At 37.8% G+C, this 24,727-nt stretch overlaps 1 protein-coding gene across 3 annotated transcripts in view; it reads left to right on the top strand.

The window, feature by feature from the left end:
• LOC127834582 (basic immunoglobulin-like variable motif-containing protein) overlaps positions 1 to 24,727 on the top strand; it is a 37,293-nt gene that overhangs the window by 5,376 nt on the left and 7,190 nt on the right. For 2 of the 3 annotated variants that reach the window (XM_052360576.1, XM_052360572.1), the window contains exons 3-9: positions 5,354 to 5,890; positions 11,866 to 12,070; positions 13,403 to 13,498; positions 14,649 to 14,753; positions 15,141 to 15,368; positions 24,161 to 24,238; positions 24,496 to 24,592. In XM_052360576.1, coding sequence (XP_052216536.1) covers positions 5,354 to 5,890; positions 11,866 to 12,070; positions 13,403 to 13,498; positions 14,649 to 14,753; positions 15,141 to 15,368; positions 24,161 to 24,238; positions 24,496 to 24,592 — 1,346 coding nt within the window. The remainder of the gene's footprint in view (positions 1 to 5,353; positions 5,891 to 11,865; positions 12,071 to 13,402; positions 13,499 to 14,648; positions 14,754 to 15,140; positions 15,369 to 24,160; positions 24,239 to 24,495; positions 24,593 to 24,727) is intronic. The other variant, XM_052360577.1, reaches the window with a different exon arrangement.

Raw genomic sequence — 24,727 nt, 5'->3', positions numbered from 1 at the left:
TGACAACCACCTGACGGACCGACCGACCGACAGACAGACCGACATGAGCAAAGCAATATACCCCCTCTTCTTCGAAGGGGGGCATAAAAATGTAGTCTTGCTGTTTTGAAATAAGGTTTGGAATTTTGGTTTCTAAATAACTTAATTCAAAACAAAAGTTATATTATAGTGTTTTTTACTTGTTAGTCGCATATTTACCGCATTATAATGTGTGTTATAATAGGCAAACCATACATTAGTAAAATTCAATCTGCCTTCGCACATAGAAGGAATGGGTCAATTAGGTGCTGCGTTTCCTTTGCTTACTTCAGTTAGAGGTCAATTCTTACGTAATAGCAATCACAAGGCCCCGGCTTCAAAGGAATTGCGGGCGTTCTTACATAATAAAAGTTGTAGTAGCATGGTATTTGCGTTTAGCGTCCTATTTCGTCACGTGGTTCTTTTTCGCGGGTGTTTTGGCGTCTATTTATTTTTCGAAGGTGCATAATTTCTTAAGTCCATATCATGTGAGTATAAATTTGAAGTATTTAATTAATTACATTGGCATCATAAGCGCCGTATATATTTGACGAGCATGGCGAGCTAGTTCGTCTACATATTAAGAGTACAAAATTCTCTCGTAAGTTTAAATTGTCGTACGATCGTTTGTGAAACGGCCTCCAGCATCCTTTCAGGAACATTTCAGTGTTTTTGGAAGTAAAATTTAAGAATTAAATTTAATAAATAAATGTCAGTACAGTCATTCAAATGTGTACATTTCATTTTCTTGTGTAAATTTCATTAAATCGACAAATAATATTTGGTGAATATGATATTCTACTTATTAAGAAAGAGACATTTGTTCTTGTTTGAGTGAATTGATATTTACAATCTTTTACAATAAATAGGTAAAATTTGAGTGTTCTTTTCTTTTTTGTTTTCCCTTATGACAACGTATTTGCCAACTGATTCAAAACAGGACTGTAATGTCCTCCATTCAGATTCTTACCTTTTTGTTGCAGTATAGATGTAAATGAAAACTCTTTAAAAACCTAACCCTTACCTTGATAATTACAAGTGTAGTGTTTGTGAATCCTATATACAATTATGAGAGATGGTAAATGAATGTCATTTTCCTCCCGCAATATCTCCCCCCTGTACACAAAGTGAAATCGCATTTATGTGTTTGTATTCTTCGTGGCCATTCCATTGGTCTAACTTAGATGGTTTCACTTTTATCCTGTGACTGTGATATTGAATACATTTCTAAGAGAGACATCTGCAGTGCCTTCAGCGCTTTGATTATATGGCATTTTAAACCTGAATATTGTGTGTATTTTTGGCAGAAATTGTTATGGTATGCTGTAAAATGGTTTAAAATTTACAGAAAGTTTAGCATTTTTAATTGGGAACTCAATTATATTTATATTTTGCATAGAAGCAAAGCAACAACAAAAAACAACATTAGTTTCTGTGACCAGGTTTCAAACATAATGCTGTTCTTTTAACCATATTGGAAATCGGACTTGTTCCTTTAAATTATGGAAAATCATGTCATTTTTACTTATATTTTTTGCTTAAAACAGATGCTTTAACATTTAAAATGGAGTGTTTGTAACATTATATTTGCTGAGGTTCAACTCATAGAGCTTGATAGGGAGATTATTTGAATGTTTCCATTATATACAAACAACATGTTTAATTTGGAAACCTCCCATTAGGAATTTTAGGCAATCATCTGGAAAAAATATAAACTGTGAGATTGGGAATATACAGCCATAAAAATATAAACTGTTTGAGATTGGGAATATACGGCCATAAAAATATAAACTGTTTGAGATTGGGAATATACGGCCATAAAAATATAAACTGTTTGAGATTGGGAATATACGGCCATAAAAATATAAACTTTGAGATTGGGAATATACAGCCATAAAAATATAAACTGTTTGAGATTGGGAATATACGGCCATAAAAATATACACTGAAAAATATAAACTGTTTGAGATTGGGAATATACGGCCATAAAAATATACACTGTTTGAGATTGGGAATATACGGCCATAAAAATATACACTGTTTGAGATTGGGAATATACGGCCATAAAAATATAAACTGTTTGAGATTGGGAATATACGGCCATAAAAATATAAACTGTTTGAGATTGGGAATATACGGCCATAAAAATATGAACTGTTTGAGATTGGGAATATACGGCCATAAAAATATAAACTGTTTGAGATTGGGAATATACGGCCATAAAAATAAAAACTGTTTGAGATTGGGAATATACGGCCATAAAAATATAAACTGTTTGAGATTGGGAATATACGGCCATAAAAATATAAACTGTTTGAGATTGGGAATATACGGCCATAAAAATATAAACTGTTTGAGATTGGGAATATACGGCCATAAAAACTCTACGAAGCAGTGTTGTGACATTTTTAGCATTATAAAGCAAATTCAAAAGTTTACAATCACAATTAAATTTGTCTTTGACAGATTTTCTTAACTGTTTTTACTACGGTAGTAATTGTAATGCTAAATCAATTTTATTTACCAATAATGGTAATACAAGGTTCACTTCTATAATAATACCAATAGATGTGGATATCCCTCTCCTGTAAGATGTATTTTACACCATCTGTCTCCATTCTGGAGAAAGGTCATCTTATCCAGGTGTTACATGCTATGCTGTTCACATGGCAACTATATAATATAACATTATGATGTTGTGAAACATATAAACTTAAAATGATATATTGATTCATAGTTTCTTTCACAAGCTAGCTAGTTTGTGTAATAGTTGTATTGAACAATAAACAATCTTTTACAATATCAAAATTGGGGGACATTAATGAAGAATTTAAGGACAATCATGTAAATGAAGAAATGTGTTTTTATGTTCCAGCAAGAACACGTGTTCTTCTCGAAATGAATTCAAATCCTTTAAAGAGTAAAACAGTAAAACCTGTATTAATTATGTGAATTTTTTAGGTGTTATTGAAATGAGGGTTTTGAATGATTGACTATGAGTCAAATGTTATAATATATGTATTTTTACATATGTAAGAATTGTCAAACCATTAAATTGTCATAATTTTAACACTGCTGAATTATTGTTTGATTACCTGGTACATATTTCTGGAAACACTTTCTTACAATTACAAAATTTCCCAATGAATTCCTTGCCATACCTCTTAAGCAATCACATTAGGCTGTTGTAGATATGTTATGGATTTTCATGCTAATCTTCCCACAGCTGGCTGGTCTTACATTGGTCCTCTCTGCTGACTCATAAATGTGCTTGCTGTGCCCCATTGTTCAGGGCTGTTTGAATGTGGACATACTGTAGCATGTTAAATGACTAAGAAACAGAATATTTTTGAATATATTTGGACATTTACATTTGTCGTTCATATTTCCAACATGTTTAAATTTGTGTGGCCAAGTAAGAATTTTGCACAGTATTGTACATATTGAACATTGCTTTTTAAGTTATTGTTATAATATTAATATATATTATAATATTTTTTTATCGATGCTTATGCATAGCAAGCATCTGCTTATAGTCAATTGATATGAAAAATAGACCATCGGGATATGTACATTTCAGCTGTTCTAAATGAGAAAACATACAATGAATACCATTCTTCTCATCTGTCAATGTTTTCTAATGTTGTCAATTGTGCAAGTTTCATCATCATAATCATCATCATCATCACCATCAATCCCTTTGGCCGTTGCGGGGAAACAAGGGACAAGGATACAGAAATCCTCCTCCAGTCAGGCTGCTGAGAGTAATTCATCCATGGGAAGAGATGTACGTTATCAATTAAGCTTTTCTTCTGATGGCCTAGACGTCAACCTCCCTCTAGCATGCCCTGGAAAACAGTCTTACACAGAGAGTCGTGTCTGGTGATGTGTCCAACCCAAGCCAGCCTTAATTGTTTGATGTTCTGTGTTTGCATGAAGTGTCCTGGTCTCACAGCTGTAGAGTAGGATGGAGACTACAAGGGACTTGTAGAGCCTGTACTTGGTGGAGAAGCTGATGGAACTGCTTGTCCACACCCTGCTCAGTCTGGCCATCACTGCGGTCAATGCTTATTTGGACCTCAGAGGTACTAGTACCATCCTTGGACAAGGTTGCGTCCAAGAACTTGAAGCTAGTCACTTTTTCTAGCTTCTTGCCGTTCATGGTGATTCAATACTGGTGTTGGTTGTGCTGTTCACCATGATCTTCGATTTCTCCATGCTGACTTCCATCCTGTATGCTCTTGCTCCTTAATAGAGTCTGTTGGTGAGATCTTGATGTTCACTGCTGGTGCCACCCATAAGGTCAATGTCATCAGCGAATCTCAAGTTTGAGATGGGTCTTCCACCAATGGAGATAGAGGTGTGGTGGTCATGTAAAATCTCCTGCATTTTCTTCTCAAGGAAAAGATCGAACAGGACAGGAGAGAGCAGACATCCCTGACAGACGCCCACTGATGTCCTGAAGAAGTCCCCCTGCTGTCTGTTGAGAAGTACTGCAATGGTGGCGTTTCTGTAGAGTTCTTGTATTACTTGCACAAGCCCTTTGTCAATGTTAAATCCTGTTATAACATGCAAAAGGCCATCATTCCACACATGGTCGTAAGCTTTCTTAAAGTCAATGAAATTCTGGAAGAGGTCACGTTGGTGTTGCAGGTGTTTTTCAATGATGATTCTGCAGTTGAAGATCTGTTTCACTGTGCTCCACTCAGCTCTGAATCCAGCCTGCTCTTCGGCCAGCAGTTCCTCGCCCTTACTTTTCAATCGATTAAGGATGATGTGTAACATGACTTTGCTGGGATGATTGATTAGACTGATGGTGCAGTAATTCTAGCACAACTCGAGGTTGCCATTTTTCGTTAGGGGTATAACCAGTGACTGGGTCCACTCCTTGAGCCACTTCTTGTACTACTTCTTGCACTTTTAGCATAGTGCCGTCACTGCTGCAGTCGTTGCCTCTCCTCTGTGCTTAATCAGCTCGGAAGGGACATTGTGGTTGTTGTTGTTGTTATGAAAGAAAAGTCAAGTTTCAACATATGTGCTAAATGAATGTTTCATTTCATTATGTGCAGTTTATTGTTGAACTAATCTTGATTTAATAAAATAACATTTCATTTGTAAATTTTATTGAATTTCTGCTGATTACTCTGGGACAGACAAGATAAGTCATCATTTGATTAGAATTCACATCACTGTGTTTAATGCTAATTGCCTTTAAGGTTATATCATTGATATAGAAACCATTAGATGGTAGAAACCCGTTTATCTTAATAACTTCAGCTCAATGAATATTGTCAATTGTTTGAGGAACATTTAAACATGCTTCTTGTCTTAACAGGCTATTGGAGGGGAACAGGGGTGTACAAGAAAGTCCCAATAGAAGAAAAGAAGTCTGATGATGTGTCTCAAGAAGCAACAGGTGAAGGCAGTGATGACAGCAAATCGAAGCTCATTACTGATGAAAATGCAGAGGACAGCAATAAAAATAAATTAGCAGCAGATAATTCTGAAAAAGACTGTGATGAAAATGATAAAATGCAAGCAAGTACTAGTACGGATTTAAGCACCTTGCAAAAAAAGATTGATAAATTGATAGAAAACGCAACTGAAAGAGTTGAATCATTTGAAAATTCTCTCCAAGAAAACATGAAGAAATCAGTATCATGGAAAACAAAACAAACAATCAGTATAGAAAAAGGTGCATCAAACAGTGAAGATGTGAAATTGGTGGATTCAGAGTCTGGTCAAGGTGATGGGAAATCAGAAAATCCTAAGAATTTATTTTTAGATCTGGGTCACCTTGACCCAGATCCTGCCGATGACATCGAGGAAGACAGTCTAGATGAAGAAGAAGAATCCAGTTCAGCTATTAAGGGTAGGTCACTTGCAACTGATGGGTGGAGTTATTATATACGGGAAAGAGAAGCATACGAGTGAAAGAAAATTGTTCATTCAAAGTCAAGGTTGAGCACTCATTAAGACCATCTTCAAATCTATTTATGTTGATTTGATAGCCAAGGCAGATGATATATACGTCTCATGATCAGGATATTTTTCTTTGAATTTTGATATTAAAATTTTATTACACTATATTTTAAATTTCTCATCTAATATTCCTGTTCTACAATTATAATAATTGTGTGAGTTTAAATTATAATCACTATTTTTTGTTACATTTGTCATGTAATTCAATGCCCATATAATTGTTAGTAGATGATTATTGAAGTATAATGTAACAGTTACTGTGGATACAGAATGAGCAACAAAATGTGCATCAACTAAAATATAAAGGATCATTTTTAAATCATTTACTCTAACTCTCTGAATTTGAGTTAGTTAAGGTAACTCTCTGGATTAAATTGATTAAAGCAACTCTCTGGACTGACTATGTTAAGGTAACTCTCTGGACTGACTAGATTAAGATAACTTTCTGGACTGAGTTGTTAATGTCTACTCTCTTGAAAACTCAGGGTAAGATAACTCTAGATTGACTAGTTTAAGGTAACTCTGAACTGACCAGACTAACTAACTTGTAAGAGGTAACTTTTTATGCCCCCAGTAGGGTGGCATATAGCAGTTGAACTGTCGGTCAGTATGTCAGTCAGCATGTCAGTCGGTCCGTCCGTCCGTCCGGAAAAAAACTAATGTTGGCCATAAATTTTGCAATATTGAAGATAGCAACTTGATATTTGGCATGCATGTGTATCTCATGAAGCTGCACATTTTGAGTGGTGGAAGTTTAAGGTCAAGGTCATTCTTCAAGGTCAAAGGTAAAAAAAAAATCAAAGTGGCGTTCTCATGAAGCTGCACATTTTGAGTGGTGGAAGTTCAAGGTCAAGGTTATCCTTCAAGGTCAAAGGTAAAAAAAATAAATATATTTTTATTTCAAAGCGGCGCAATAGGGGTCATTGTGTTTCTGACGAACACATCTCTTGTTTTAATTAGTAGGTTGAGGTAACTCTGGACTGACTATGTTTAGATAACTCTGAACTGACTATGTTTAGGTAACTCTGAACTGACTAGGTTAAGGTAACTCTCTGAACTGACTAGGTTAAGGTAACTCTCTGAACTGACTAGGTTAAGGTAACTCTGAACTGACTATATTAAGGTTACTCTCTGAACTGACTAGGTTGAGGTTACTCTCTGAACTGACTATGTTAAGGTAACTCTCAGAACTGAGTAGGTTAAGGTAACTCTCTGAACTGACTAGGTTAAGGTTTCTCTCTGAACTGACTATCTTAAGGCTACTCTCTGGATTGACTTTGTTAAGGTCACTCTCTGAACTGACTAGGTTAAGGTTACTGTCTGAGCTGACTAGGTTTCGGTAACTCTCTGGATTGACGAGGTAAAGGTTACTCTGAACTGACTTTGTTGAGGAAAATCTCTGGATTTACTAGGTAAAGGTAACTCTCTGAACTGACTATGTTAAGGTAACTCTCTGGATTGACTAGGTAAAGGTAACTCTCTTAACTGACTTTGTTAAGGTAACTCTCTGGATTGACTAGGTAAAGGTTACTCTCTGAACTTACTTTTTAAAGGTAACTCTCTTGAATTATTAGGTTAGAGGGGCCTTTTCACAGATTTTGGCATGTAATGAACTCATTAATGTCATTTAATGTCATTAAATGCTTTATATTGATTAATGTAAACATTGGATTTAAAAAGCTCCAGTAAAAATCAAGAATAAAATTAAAGAAAGAAAACAAGTAATCCTCAACTGGACTCGAACCACTGACTCCAGCAGTAAAAGGCTATTGCTTAGACCACTTGGCCATCCATGCTCATACAATAAGTAGTGTATTTTATACTTTATATAAGCAATCCTCGTAGTATCCCAAAATATAACAACAACAGAACTCTCCAAATTATTTAATCGTTTCACGTTGCAACACTTTATAATTTTCAGGTTTGTAAATCGTCAAAAATTGCATATAATGGATATTTTAGAGCATGGTAAATGTTCAGTATTACTGTTTCCACACAAATATCATAACTACACCGAAAATTTGCGAATCTGAAACATTTTTAGCTCCACTGGCCAAAGGCCAGCGGGGCTTATGTCATGGTCCTGTGTACGTCGTGTGTGCGTGCGTGCGTCCGTGCGTGCGTTAACTTTTTCTTTAAACATCTTCTTCTCCTAAACTACTGGTCCAAATCTGATGAAATTTCTCAGGAATGTTCCTGTGGTGAACCTCTTTCAAATTTGTTCAAATTATGCCCCTGGGGTCAAATTTGACCCTGCCCCGGGGGGTCAAAAAATTGAAAATTTGCTTATATAAGGCCTATTTTGTGCAAACTTTATAAATCTTCTTGTCCATATCCATTAGGCCTAGGGCTACCAAATTTGGTATGTATTGACATCTTATAGTCCTCTACCAAGTTTTTTCAAATTATGCCCCTGGGGTCAAATTTGACCCTGCCCCAGGGGGTCAAAAAATTGAAAATTTGCTTATATAAGGCCTATTTTGTGCAAACTTTACAAATCTTCTTGTCCGTAACCATTGGGCCTAGGGCTACCAAATTTGCTATGTAGTGACATCTTATAGTCCTCTACCAAGTTTGTTTAAATTATGCCCCTGGGGTTAAATTTTACCCTGCCTCGGGGGGTCAAAACATTGAAAATTTGCTTATATAAGGCCTATTTGTGCAAACTTTAAAAATCTTCTTGTCCATAACCGTATGGCATAGGGCTACCAAATTTGTTATGTAGTGACATCTTATTGTCCTCTACCAAGTTTGTTCAAATTATGCCCCTGGGGTCAAATTTGACCCTGCCCCGGGGGGTTAAAAAATTGAAAATTTGCTTATATAAGGCAGGTATTTTGTGCAAACTTTAAAAATCTTCTTGTCCATAACCATTAGTCCTAGGGCTACCAAATTTGCCATGTAGTGACATCTTATAGTCCTCTACCAAGTTTGTTCAAATTATGCCCCTGGTGTCAAATTTGACCCTGCCCCGGGGGGTTAAAAAATTGAAAATTTGCTTATATAAGGCCTATTTTGTGCAAACTTTAAAAATCTTCTTGTCCATAACCATTGGGCCTAGGGCTACCAAATTTGCTATGTAGTGACATCTTATAGTCCTCTACCAAGTTTGTTCAAATTATGCCCCTGGGGTCAAATTTGACCCTGCCCTGGGGGGGGGGTAAAAAATTGAAAATTTGCTTATATAAGGCCTATTTTGTGCAAACTTTAAAAATCTTCTTGTCCATAACCATTGGGCCTAGGACTACCAAATTTTGTATGTAGTGACATCTTATAGTCCTATACCAAGTTTGTTCAAATTATGCCCCTGGGGTCAAATTTGACCCTGCCCTGGGGGGGGGTAAAAAATTGAAAATTTGCTTATATAAGGCCTATTTTGTGCAAACTTTAAAAATCTTCTTGTCCATAACCATTGGGCCTAGGACTACTAAATTTTGTATGTAGTGACATCTTATAGTCCTATACCAAGTTTGTTCAAATTATGCCCCTGGGGTCAAATTTGACCCTGCCCTGGGGGGTCAAAAAATTGAAAATTTGCTTAAATAAGGCCTATTTTGTGAAAACTTAAAAAATCTTCTCGTCCATACCCATTGGGCCTAGGGCTACCAAATTTGGTATGTAGTGACATCTTATAGTCCTCTACCAAGTTTGTTCAAATAATGCCCCTGGGGTCAAATTTGACCCTGCCCTGGGGGGTCAAAAAATTGAAAATTTGCTTATATAAGGCCTATTTTGTGCAAACTTTAAAAATCTTCTTGTCCATAACTGTATGGCATAGGGCTACCAAATTTGGTATGTAATGACATCTTATAGTCCTCTACCAAGTTTGTTCAAATTAAGCCCCTGGGATCAAATTTGACGGTTCCCCAGGGGTCACAAAATTGAACATATGCTTATATTGGGCCCATTTTGTGCAAACTATAGAAATCTTCTTGTCCATAACCATTGGGCCTATTTCTACCAAATTCGGTAGGTAGTGACATCTAATAGTTCTCTACTTAGTTTGTTTAAATTATGCCCCTAGGAACAAATTTGACGTTGCCCCAGGGGTCACAAAAATGAACATATGCTTAAATAAGGCCTATTTTGTGCAAACTTTAAAAATCTTCTTGTTCTTAATTATAGAGCCTAGGGCTACTAAATTTGGTATGTAGTGATATCTAATAGTCCTCTAACAAATTTGTTCAAATTATTCCCCTGGGCTCAAATTTGACCCGGCCCCGGGGGTCACAAAACTGAACATATGACATTTACCAGTGGTGATTACTGCGGCTGTTTGGCTGTGACCAACAACAACATCAACATCTTGTAAACATGAGATAAAACCCTGTCATTTATTGCCATTTTAGGTCAGATGGTGACTGCTTACAAAGGCATTGAAGTAAGAACATGTGTTTAATGAATGTTTTTCTTATAAACGGAAAAAAGTCGGGATTTATTTAAATATGTGGAAAGTGACCATATATCCGGATGAAAATATTTTGGATTACATGTTAATTTCATGTCTTTTTTGTAGTGTCAAAACCAGTTTAATAATATATTATTGATTTTTAAAAAAACAACTTCCATGAACATAATTATTTCAAGGAAAGTCAATATATGATACTGCACGGTAAATTCAAACTTTGTATCCAAGAGAAGGTGTTGAAATTAATGAAGTGCAATGTTCTTAACTATCGTATATGCTGCTTTTTAATAACTAATGATTCATTGTTCCATTTGTGAATCGTGACTGATCATGAATTGTTGAAATGATTGTCAATTGCTCAACAATCCATACATATTTCTGACCATTTTATAATTTTCTTAATATAAGTTATGAATTGATCTTAGAAGTCAAATGTATTACTTAATTAAATACATTTATAAATAATAAGAAATAATCTTTAGATTATCATAATATTCTCAGGCCTGTTGGTCTTAGGGATGTGTGGGTTGATGAGCAATTTCTCCTTTTATCACAATTATTTCTACCCTACCTGATCATTTCCTTTATATTCCATTTTAATTCAATTGACATCTGCAACCTCTTTCAAATTGGGAAAGTCCAAAATGTGTTGCTTGGTAAAGGGTTAAGGCATTTTGATTCCTATGGGTCTTGTGAATCTTTTCAAATCAAATGCGTAGATTTGATCTTCAGCATCTAAAAATATGATAAATAGAAAGAACAACAATATCTTTTGGAGAGATAAATGTACCTACGTTATAAGCAAAGGACCTGTGCAACAATTCCCGGGCTTTTTTGTCTATTAAGTTAACACGGTAGTAACTTTTTACATATATAAAAATGCTCACCCTTCCAACTTTAAGCGCCCAGTGGGACGAGGGATAGAAAGAGAAAGTCACATGCTTGAGTACATTTCAACCCATGCGCATTACACGTTTTTTTCGCAAAGAAAAAACAGTGGAGCGATTCAGGGCCATCATGGTCCTCTTGTTGTTTTATTTTGTGAATTTACCAAAACATGAAAAGGCCCATTTAAGGTAACTTTCTGGATTGACTCCGTTAAGGTTACTCTTTGGATTGACTCTGTTAAGGTTACCATTTGGATTGACTCTGTTAAGGTTACTCTTTGGATTGACTCTGTTAAGGTTACTCTTTGGATTGACTCTGTTAAGGTTACTCTTTGGATTGACTCTGTTAAGGTTACTCTTTGGATTGACTCTGTTAAGGTTACTGTTTGATCTGACCAAGTTCGGATAGCTCTCAAGGCTGACTAGGCTAACTTACCTCTCTCAACTGACCAAGTTAAGGTAACTCACCAGATTGCATGGGTTAACTTAACTCTCTGAACTTACTAAATGAAGGTGAATGCTCTGGACTGAGCAGGTAAAGATAACCCTCTGGCCTGACAACTATTGTAGGAGACAGCAAATGCGCAGCATGGGAGGTAGATGTCTCTTCCCACACAGAAAGCTACTCTGGACTGAACAGCAAGAGGCTAGAGGCCCTCAATCGTGCTCGCGCCCAGAAGACTGGTGAGGCCTACCTTCCACCCCGTGTGCTCGTGTCCACCAATCAGATTGCTCAGAGGAAGGTCCTCGATCTGAAGAGATGGTATATAGCCTGGTTTAAAAATAAACCATTGAAATTGACTGTTATCTTTTTATGCCCCCAGAACATAGGTTCTTGGGGCATATTAAAATCGCACCGTCCGTCAGTCAGTCAGTCAGTCAGTCAGTCAGTCAGTCAGTCCGGATTAGTTTCCACTCAATAAGTCAAGCAATTGTCATCAGATCTTCACCAATGAATATGTGTTAGGCTATAACATCTAGGTCAAGTTCGATAATCGGTCAAATTGACCCAGACACTCCTGAGTTAAGGCCCTTGAATAATCGTAAAATTGGGATTTTTCTCGTTTCGGCTCAATAACTCAAGCAAATGTCATAGGATCTTCACCAAACTTCATGAATATGTGTTAGGCTATAACATCTAGGTCAAGTTTGATAATCGGCCAAATTGACCCAGATATTCCTGAGTTACGGCCCTTGAATTATCGTAAAATTGTTTTTTTTCTTGTTTCCGCTCAATAACTCGAGCAAATGTCAAAGGATCATCACCAAACTTCATGAAAATGTGTAAGGTCATAAGATCTAGGTCAAGTTTGATAATCAGCCACATTGACAATGACACTCCTGAGTTACGGCCCTTGAATCATCGAAAAATTTAGTTTGTTCTCGTTTCCGCTCAATAACTCAAGCAATTGTCATCGGATCTTCACCAAACTTCATAAAAATTAGTAAGGCAATAAAATCTAGGTTAAGTTTGATAATCAGCCAAATTGACTAAGACACTCCTGAGTTACGGCCCTTGAATCATCGAAAAATTGAGTTTGTTTTTGTTTCCGCTCAATAACTCAAGCAATTGTCATCGGATCTTCACCAAACTTCATAAAAATGCGTAAGGCAATACAATCTAGGTTCCAGGCACTTCTGAGTTATGGCTCTTGAATCATCAAAACAATGCGTTTCCGCTCGAAAAATGCTCATAACTTCTATGTTGCCTCAGATGTAACTTTCATATTAGGTATGCATGTGTATATGGACAAGGCCTTTCATTACCCACACAAATTTTGACCCCTTTGACCTTGACCTTGAGCTTAGGGTATGCGTTTAGGTTTCAAAATCTGCATTTAGGTTTCGAAAAAGCATTTTTTGGGGGCATATGTCTTCCGATGGAGACAGCTCTTGTTTGCATTCTAGTTTGCAACTCTCTAAAAGATGCTTATTTTAAATTAAACATTTCAAATCCTCTTTTTTATTGTCTTAATGTTGCTGTTGTTTTTTTCAGTTGAATGTAAAGATATTATACTAACCTTGCTTCATTACTTCTCTTTTAACATAAAAATCTGATATTTGTTGTTTGTGTATAAGTTTGTTATGGTTCCATGTATTTTGTCAGGTACTGCATGAGCCGCCCCCAGTACAAGACCTCCTGTGGCATCTCCTCCCTGGTGTCTTGCTGGAACTACCTGTTCAGTACCCTGGGTCATGGCAAGTAAGAAAGTGGAGAGAATGTGAATTACACATCAGAGAAAATACTAAATAAGCTGTAGAGTCTTTTATTTAGGCATCTTAGAGTAGGTGAATTAGGCATTGGGGAGTATGTGAATTAGGCATTGGAGAGTATGTGAATTAGGCATTTGAGAATATGTGAATAAGGCATTGGAGAGTATGTGAATTATGCATTTGAGAATATGTGAATTAGCATTGGAGAGTATGTGAATTAGGCATTGGAGAATATGTGAATTAGCAAAGGAGAGTATGTGAATTAGGCATTTGAGAATATTTGAATTATCATTGGAGAGTATGTGAATTAGGCATGAAGAAATATGTTAATTAGGCATTGGAGATGATGTGAATAAGGCATTTGAGAATATGTGAAAACGGATTGGAAACAAAATGTGAATTAAGAATTTGAGAATATGTGAATTAGCATTGGATAGTTTTTGAATTTGGCATCCACAAGTATCTGAATTAGACATCTGAGAGTATGTGAATTAGACATCTTCTAGTATGTGAATTAGACATCTGAGAGTATGTGAAATAGGCATCTAAGAGTATGTGATTTAGACATCTGAGAGTATGTGAATTAGGCATCTGAGAGTATGAGTTAGGCATCTACAAGAATGTGAATTAGACATCTGAGAGTATGTGAATTAGACATCTGAGAGTATGTGAATTAGACATCTGACAATATGTGAATTAGGTATCTACAAGTATGTGAATTAGACATCTAAGAGTATGTGAATTAGGTATCTGAGAGTATTGAATTAGGCATCTACGGGTATCTGAATTAGACATCAGAGAGTATGTGAATTAGACACATACGAGTGTGTGAATTAGACATCTAAGAGTATGTGAATAAGACATGTTAGAGTATGTGAATTAGAACTCTAAAAGTATGTAAATTGTACATCTAAGAATATGTGAATTAGACATCTAAGAGATAGTGAATTAGACATTTAAGAGTATGTGAATTAGACATCTAAGAGATAGTGAGTGTTGTACATTGGAGATACTCTGAATTAGGCATCTTAGTATATGTAAATACTGCATCATATGTTTAGCCATGACAACATGCCTAGCAATATAATTATAATGTTGTGCTATGTTTAGGTTTGCTCCTGTATACACTGTATTTCCAGCATGCACCCAATCAGCCAGGAGGAGGCTCTTACAGCCTTGACCTTCCGACCTCCTTTCAGTGACATACGCTTTGGACCTTTCACTGGCAATGCAACTTTGATCAGGTGCATGAACATGACATTGCAACATTATTCTTTTAACTAGGAGAAGGCATTTCCATATTTATTCTCATTTGTAATTTGTTTATAACATCAATAATATTAAATATCAATGTATTAAATAACATATCAATTTGCAGAAAAATACTTTGATACATAAGTTGTGAAAAAATGTCAATATCTTTGAGTTCATAACATAAATAGTGTGGTTGTTTTATCATATTGTTAGAGATTTTATTTATATGAAAAAATGAACCATTCCATTCTTTGATAATTTACAATATTGTTTGTAACAGAAAACCATTTTTCCAATATTGGAACTTTATTATTCTAATTATTTTTTCAAACGATGAGACACATTGAGTAGTCTATTTATAATTCCGTTGTTACCAGATGGTTCCGCCATCTAAACGACCATTTCAAGGTGCGAGGGCGCTGTTACTACGTGTACAAGCCTCATGGTAAGAACAAGACAGAGAACGTGACAGCGGAGGATGCCCTGGCGGCCGTCAAGAAAGGGCTGCTGGACCAGCACACCACGTTCATCTATCACTGCCAGAACCATTACTTCTGTCCCATTGGATATGAGGATGTGCCCCAGTCACCTACGCAGGCTTACAGGTAAGATAATCATTTACTTAATGCCTGTTATTGTCCCCTTTTTTCATAGGAGGGGACTTATGGTTTGCGCTCTGTGGATCTGTCTGTCTGTCTGTCTGTCACACTTTTTTTGATCCTGCGATAACTTTTAAAGTTCTTCATATTTTTTCATGAAACTTGAAACATGGATAGATGGCAATACGGACATTATGCACATCATTTCATTTTGTTCCTACATCAAAAATTCTGGTTGCTATGGCAACAAATATTTATATATAAAAAATTGACAATGGTGGAGCCGTTAGGGGACATACATTGCTTGGCAATAGTCTTGTTACTCTCAATATTTTATTTGTATCGGCTTATCAATTCGAAATATGTATCAATTTCTTTAATATTCAAGTGTGTCATTTAAAGGGACTTGTTCACAGATTTTCGTGTTTAAAAAATCATTAAATGAATGAACTAACAAAACTGGAATATTTGGAAAAATAGAAAAATTAAAACCATGGAAAAGATAAAATATAAAAAATGTGCCTACTCTTGATTTCATTGTTGGGACCTGTAGAAACTGAAGCTAACACGTTACAACAATACTAAGCAGGCGTTTGATTGAATTTGGATGGTTATCTTAATGCTCAGTTAATGCCTACTGTAATGCCTAGTTATATCCCCTGGCACAGTGGTATATACTTTCTGTCATGCCTAGTTATATCCCCTGGCACAGTGACATATACTTTCTGTCATGCCTAGTTATATCCCCTGGCACAGTGGCATATACTTTCTGACATGCCTAGTTATATCCCCTGGTATAAAGTACAGTGGCATATACTTTTTGTCATGCCTAGTTATATCCCCTGGCACATAGCATATACTTAATGTCATGCATAGTTATATCCCCTGGTAAAAAGTACAGTGGCATATACTTTCTGTCATGCCTAGTTATATCCCCTGGCACAGTGGCATATACTTTCTGTCATGCCCCCTGTAGGCACAAAATTTTCCAGACAAATTCTTCTAACCCTTTAAACTGACAACAATCATTTAAGCATACAATATTTCAATTGATATGGATTTGCACATTTGCTCCTTTATTTCATACAATTCAAACAAGTTTACACCCAAACAATATTATGTCTATGTGTCGTATGAAAGCATTCGCTTAGACTTATGTCTATGTGTCGTATGAAAGCATCTTTTAAAACTTATGTCTTTGTGTCGTATGAATGCATTCGCTTAAACTTATGTTTATGTGTCATATGAAAGCATCCACTTAAACTTATGTCTATGTGTCATATGAAAGCATCCACTTCGACTAATGTCCATGTGTCGTATGAAAGCATCCACTTAAACTTATGTCTATGTGTTGGTCTATGTGTTGTATGAATGGATCTGCTTGAGCTTATGTCTTTGTGTCGTATGAGAGCATCTGCTATGACTTATGTCTATGTGTTGTATGAAAGCATCTGCTTAAACTTATGTCTATGTGTCGTATGAAAGCATCTGCTTAAACTAAGGTCTATGTGTCGTATGAAAGCATCTGCTTAGACTTATGTCTATGTGTCGTATGAAAGGATCTGCTTAAACTAATGTCTATGTGTCGTATGAAAGCATCTGCTTAAACTTATGTCCATGTGTCGTATGACAGCATCTGCTTAAACTTATATCTATGTGTCGCATGAAAGCATCTGCTTAAACGAATGTCTATGTGTCGTATGAAAGCATCTGCTTAAACTAATGTCTATGTGTTGTATGAAAGCATCTGCTGAAACTAATGTCTATGTGTTGTATGAAAGCATCTGCTTAAACTAATGTCTATGTGTCGTATGAAAGCATCCACTTAAACTTATGTCCATGTGTCGTATGACAGCATCTGCTTAAACTTATATCTATGTGTCGTATGAAAGCATCCACTTAAACTTATGTTCATGTGTCGTATAAAAGCAACTGCTTAGACTTATGTCTATGTGTTTTATGAAAGCATCCACTAAAACTTATGTCTATGTGTCGTATGAAAGCATCTGCTTAAACTAATGTCTATGTGTCGTATGAAAGCATCTGCTTAGACTTATGTCTATGTGTTGTATGAAAGCATCCACTAAAACTTATGTCTATGTGTGGTATGAAAGCATCTGCTTAAACTAATGTCTATGTGTCGTATGAAAGCATCTGCTTAAACTAATGTCTATGTGTCATATGAAAGCATCTGCTTAGACTTATGTCTATGTGTCGTATGAAAGCATCCACTAAAACTTATGTCTATGTGTCGTATGAAAGCATCTGCTTTAACTAATGTCTATGTGTCATATGAAAGCATCTGCTTAGACTTATGTCTTTATGTCGTATGAAAGCATCTGCTTAGACTTATGTCTATGTGTAGTATGAAAGCATCTGCTTAAACTTATGTCTATGTGTCGTATGAAAGCATCTGCTTTGACTTATGTCAATGTGTCATATGAAAGCATCTGCTTAAACTTATGTCAATGTGTCGTATGAACACATCGGCTTATATTTATGTCTATGTGTCATATGAAAGCATCTGCTTAGACTTATGTCTATGTGTCGTATGAAAGCATCTGCTTAAACTTATGTTTATGTGTCATATGAAAGCATCCACTTAAACTTATGTCTATGTGTCATATGAAAGCATCCGCTTCGACTAATGTCCATGTGTCGTATGAAAGCATCTGCTTAAACTTATGTCTATGTGTTGGTCTATGTGTTGTATGAATGGATCTGCTTGAGCTTATGTCTTTGTGTCGTATGAGAGCATCTGCTATGACTTATGTCTATGTGTTGTATGAAAGCATCTGCTTAAACTTATGTCTATGTGTCGTATGAAAGCATCTGCTTAAACTAAGGTCTATGTGTCTGATGAAAGCATCTGCTTAGACTTATGTCTATGTGTCGTATGAAAGCATCTGCTTAAACTAATGTCTATGTGTCGTATGAAAGCATCCACTTAAACTTATGTCCATGTGTCGTATGACAGCATCTGCTTAAACTTATATCTATGTGTCGTATGAAAGCATCTGCTTAAACGAATGTCTATGTGTCGTATGAAAGCATCTGCTTAAACTAATGTCTATGTGTTGTATGAAAGCATCTGCTTAAACTAATGTCTATGTGTTGTATGAAAGCATCTGCTTAAACTAATGTCTATGTGTCGTATGAAAGCATCCACTTAAACTTATGTCCATGTGTCGTATGACAGCATCTGCTTAAACTTATATCTATGTGTCGTATGAAAGCATCCACTTAAACTTATGTTCATTGTCGTATGAAAGCATCTGCTTAGACTTATGTCTATGTGTTTTATGAAAGCATCCACTAAAACTTATGTCTATGTGTCGTATGAAAGCATCTGCTTAAACTAATGTCTATGTGTCGTATGAAAGCATCTGCTTAGACTTATGTCTATGTGTTGTATGAAAGCATCCACTAAAACTTATGTCTATGTGTCGTATGAAAGCATCTGCTATAACTAATGTCTATGTGTCGTATGAAAGCATCTGCTTAAACTAATGTCTATGTGTCATATGAAAGCATCTGCTTAGACTTATGTCTATGTGTCGTATGAAAGCATCCACTAAAACTTATGTCTATGTGTCGTATGAAAGCATCTGCTTAAACTAATGTCTATGTGTCATATGAAAGCATCTGCTTAGACTTATGTCTATATGTCGTATGAAAGCATCTGCTTAGACTTTTGTCTATGTGTAGTATGAAAGCATCTGCTTAAACTTATGTCTATGTGTCGTATGAAAGCATCTGCTTCGACTTATGTCAATGTGTCGTATGAAAGCATCTGCTTAAACTTATGTCAATGTGTCGTATGAACACATCGGCTTATATTTATGTCTATGTGTCGTATGAAAGCATCTGCTTAAACTTATGTGTATGTGTCGTATGAACACATCGGCTTATATTTATGTCTATGTGTCGTATGAAAGCATCAAATAAAACATATGTCTTTGTGTTGTATGAAAGCATCCACTTAAACTTATGTCTATGTGTCGTATGAAAACTTCCACTTAAACTTATGTCTATGCGTCATACGAAAGCATCACTTAAACTTATGTCTATGTGTTGTATGAAAGCATCACTTAAACTTATGTCTATGTGTCGTATGAATGCATCAGCTTAAACTTATGTCTATGTGTCGTATGAAAGCATCAGCTTAAACTTATGTCTATCGGTCGTATGAAAGCATCACTTAAACTTGTGTCTATGTGTCATATGAAAGCATCTGCTTAGACTTATGTCTATGTGTCATATGAAAGCATCTGCTTAAACTTATGTCTATGTGTCTTTTGAAATCATCCACTAAAACTTATGTCTATGTGTGGTATGAAAGCATCCACTTAATTTTATGTCTATGTGTCCTATGAACGCAGCGGCTTAAACGTATGTCTTTGCGTCGTATGAACGCATCGGCTTAAACCTTTGTCTATGTGTCCTATGAACACATCCGCTTAGAGGTATGTCTATGTGTCATATAAAAGCATCCACTTAAACGTATGTCTATGTATTGTATGAACACATCTGCTTAGACTTATGTCTTTATGTCCTATGAACGCATCCACTAAAACTTATGTCTATGTGTTGTATGAAAGCAAACTGCCAAGGACGGTCCCAAGCCCGCGCTGAAAAAGGAGGAGGGTTGGGCGTGGGGCTAGCAACCCCACCCCGTGAAAAAATGCTTGCTACGGAAACGACAACAAGGGAACAAGCGACAAACGGCGCTGAGAGTGAAGCAGACCAGGCAACTGGACTAATGAAGGATGGGGATCAAAGCCGCAAGGAAGTCCCCACCCCGATAGCGGAACTTTTGACGCCAAAGCGATGGATCAGAGTTTGATGTTGGAAAGTGCGAATACTCTACCAGACTGGAAAGCTAGCGCAAGTGGTGAGTGAGCTGAACCGATACAACCTGATCCTTATGGGAGTAACAGAAGCAAGATGGACTGGCTCTGGCAAGCAGAAGGTGAGCTCCGGAGAAGTCATCATCTGGTCAGGAAGAACTGACAACGACCACCGGGAAGGAGTTGCCGTCGTCATCAGCAAGAGCAAGGCCAACACTGTGCTACAGTGAAAACCTGTGAATGAGCGCCTGCTGTACGTCAGGATGAACTCCAAGTACGCCAAGCTGTCTGTTGTTGTGGGCTACGCACCAATAGATGATGCGGAAGATGAGGACAAGGATGCATTCTACGACGCCCTTCAAAGTGTTTTAGAGGACATCCCCCAACACGACGTGCTGATGTTGCTCGGCGACTTCAATGCTAAGGTTGGCTGCGACAACAAAGACAGAGAGAGGACCATGGGACGACATGGAATGGGTGTGATCACCCACAATGGGGAGAGACTAGTCAATCTCTGTCAACAGAACGACTTGGTCATAGAAGGCATCCTGTTTGCGCACAAGGAGATCCACATACTAACATGGACATCACCAGACGGCAGGACCCAGAACCAGATCGACCACATCATCATCAACGGTCGGTGGAGGCACTCTCTGCAGGATGTGCGTGTGATGCGACATGCAGACATCGGCAGCGACCATAGTCTTCTGGTGGCCAAGGTGACTTTGAAGCTAAGGAAAGCCAAGACAGGAGACATCAAGAACCAGCGCTATGATGTCGTCAAGTTGAAAGACCTAAAAGTGAAAGAAGAGTTTAGGTTAACCCTCAGGAAAAAATTTAGTATTTTGGAACATGAGGCAGCACTGACCAGCGAGGGCTTCAACAGAGTAATGAAAGAGACAGGAGAGGAAGTTCTGGGCTTCAGAAAGAGCAAGAAGACAAAATGGATCTCAGAAGAAACATGGTCTCATATAGAAGAAAGAAGACAGATCAAAAAGAAACTGTTGGACACCAAATCCCTAAGACTTAAGGAAAGAATTTCAAAGGAATATAGTGAGAAAGACAAGGTGGTGAAGACATCAGCCAGAAGAGACAAGAGGAGGTACATAGAGAGGCTGGCAGAGGAGGCGGAGACAGCAGCCGAGCACAATGACATGAAGACAGTGTACCAGAACACCAGAAAGCTGAAGGGCGACTACGGCCAGCACCATGATCTTCCTGTGAGAGCTGAAGACGGAACTCATGTCACTGTGAAAGAGGAGAAGCTGAAGAAATGGAAGCAACACTTTTGAGTCCATCCTAAACCGCCCAGACCCACCAACCCTAGCCGACATTCCTGAAGCTGAAGAGAACCTTGACATCAACCTCAGCAACATCACTGAAACGGAAGTCAATTAAGCCATCCGTAAGCTGAAGAACGGGAAGGCGCCTGGTGACGATGAAGTGTGCCCCGAGATGCTGAAAGCAGAAGACACAGTGACGCCGCAGCTTCTTTGCCAGATTCTTCAAAAGATTTGGGACAATGAAGAAGCGCCAAGCGAATGGAAGACCGGCACCATCGTCAAACTGCCCAAGAAAGGAGACCTGGGGAACTGTAACAACTGGCGAGGCATCACTTTACTATCTTTCACCAGTAAGATCTTCAGCAGCATCATCCTCCAGCGCATCACAACAGCAGTGGACAGTATCCTTCGCCAGGAACAGGCTGGCTTCAGGAAAGGCAAGTCCTGCATCGACCACATTTTTGTCCTTAGGCAGATCCTTGAGCAGTCCCAGGAATGGAATGGATCCCTCTACGTGGTTTTTGTGGACTTTGAGAAGGCCTTAGACAGCCTACACAGAGACTCCCTCTGGAAGATTCTGCGACATTATGGCATCCCTCAGAAACTTGTCAACGTCATCAGGTCCCTGTACGAAAACTTTGCAGAGTCGTCCACAACAAATAGCTCACTGAACCATTCAAGGTGGAAACTGGGGTGAAGCAAGGATGTATCCTCTCGCCGCTCCGCTTTTCAATGGCAATTGACTGGATCTTGCGACGCACCACAGAGGGAAGGAGGCAAGGAATACAGTGGACACTGACCTCGCTGCTAGATGACCTGGACTACGCCGACAATATCGGGCTACTTGCTAGCAGGAACCAGGACATCCAGCAGAAGACACAACAGTTGGCACTGTCAGTAAACACCATAGGTCTCAGGGTCAACATTGGGAAGACTCAGGTAATGAGGAAGAACACCAGAGTTGGCGACCCAATCACCATCAATGACCAGCCTCTGCAAGATGTGGACGAGTTCATTTACCTGGGCAGCAAGGTCACCACAGATGGAGACTGTGCAAGGGAGATCAACACGAGAATCAGCAAAGCCAACCAAGTCTTCGCAATGCTGAAGCCCATCTGGAGGACCACAAGTCTTAGCAAGCACACCAAGCTCCGCATCTTCAAGAGCAACGTGCTGAGCGTCCTTCTATATGGGTCTGAGTGCTGGAAGACCACTGCTACCATCGAGCGAAAACTGGAAGTCTTCCAGAACAAGTGCCTACGACGGATCATGGCGCAAACAGCATCGCGGAGACCATCACTTTGAGAAGATGGAGATGGCTAGGCCACGTCTGCAGAATGGCACCCGACTCGCTACCCAGGGTGGCACTGAGATGGACTCCACAGGGGAAAAGAAATCGTGGACGACCGAAAAAGACGTGGCGCCGAACTGTGGAGCGAGAGCTCAAGAACAGAGGCCTCACTCTGCAGACAGCACCCGCAACAGCAGCTGACCGACCAAAGTGGCGCTCTCTTGCCGTCGCCTCAAGCACCAGACGGCGCAGAGAGGATTGAATGAATGAATGAATGTATGAAAGCACCACTAAAACTTATGTCTATGTGTCGTATGAAAGCATCCACTTAAACTTATGTCTATGTGTCATATGAAAGCATCCACTTAAACTTATGTCTATGTGTTGTATGAAAGCATCTTTTTAAACTTATGTCTTTGTGTCGTATGAATGCATTCGCTTTAACTTATGTTTATGTGTTGTATGAAAGCATCTTTTTAAACTTATGTCTTTGTGTCGTATGAATGCATTCACGTAAACTTATGTCTATGTGTCGTATGAAAGCATCCACTTAAACTTATGTCTATGTGTCAAATGAAAGCATCCACTTACCCTTATATCTATGTGTTGAAAGCATCGGCTTAGAATTATGTCTATGTGTTTTATGAAAGCATCGGCTTAAACTTTTTACAATATGCCCAAGTTTGACTCAGGGTCACCCAGTCAAATCTTAAAAACACGTTTTTACTTCCCTAGATGTTACATTTATGATCCAATCAGGGTGAAACATGGTAAGAATATTTGTCTCAACAATATAATAGGTTATGTTTAAATGTGTGTCAAGTAGGGCCAAAAACCAGGTCACCAGATCAAGTCTTTGACGATTGGTGTACCTTTATCTCAGGTGAGGGCTTCAGCCAATCATGGCCTTCTTGTTATCAGAAACATTTTTATTTGAATTATTAAGAATTAAATAAAACTATATGCTTTACGTATTTATTGTCCCCTACCGGTGAAACTTATGGTTTGCGCTCCATCTGTCAGTCAGTCTGTCTGTCACACTTTTCTGGATCCTGCGATAACTTTAAAAGTTCTTCATATTTTTTCATGAAACTTGAAACATGGATAGATGGCAATATGGAGATTATGCACGTCATTTCATTTTGATCCTACGTCAAGAATTCTGGTTGCTATGGCAACAAATAAAAAAAAATAAAAAAAATCTGACAATGGTGGAGTTTCACCGGTAGGGGACAATATTGCTTGTCAATCTCTTGTTGATCATGCTGCACTTACTATGTTCTTGTACATCACGATCATTTTATCCATTATATATTATTCATTTAGCCTTTATCCAAACCATAATATGCCAATGGAATAGTTGATTGTTTCCAGTGGTCCCACGGATGATGCTGATACCTGGATCCTTATTGGAGATCCCAGCAGGAAACATCCCAGCGTGCACTGCAAACGGTCTGCTCTTGGTTTGAGTCATTTAGATTGAATGTGCTTTTAACTCAAGTATACATGAGCTACAAAGCCGTGCATTAAGCCCATTTTTCTCAGACACATTAAGTCACAGCATTAAATCTATTGCATAGAAATGAATTCAAAGCAATTAAAATATGTTCCCGAGTATACCTTAACACTACAGTAACTGTTGCAACAATGTCAAGTTTGGAATTTTCTCACAAGACAAAGCATATGTTCCATGCTGTATGTTGTTTCAGATGGGAAGACATTGTGACGGACCTGAACTGCCAGAACCCCGAGTACCTGGACATACGGAGGCTCGACAAGGGAATACAGAGGAGAAACACCAAGAAGGTTCACACAAGTCTTGTCTTTGATGTTGTGTTATCCAGTCTAGAACAAAATACATAATACAATATGAGGTCTTTCTGAACAGTAGAACAACTTGTTTTGTTTGATCAATTTTGGTCTTTAACAGTACATGTATAT

This window comes from Dreissena polymorpha, chromosome 6 (assembly GCF_020536995.1).
Source record: "Dreissena polymorpha isolate Duluth1 chromosome 6, UMN_Dpol_1.0, whole genome shotgun sequence".
NCBI lineage: Eukaryota > Metazoa > Mollusca > Bivalvia > Myida > Dreissenidae > Dreissena > Dreissena polymorpha.
Note: the sequence above shows the minus strand (reverse complement) of the source record. Positions and strands in the feature narration are given on the sequence as shown.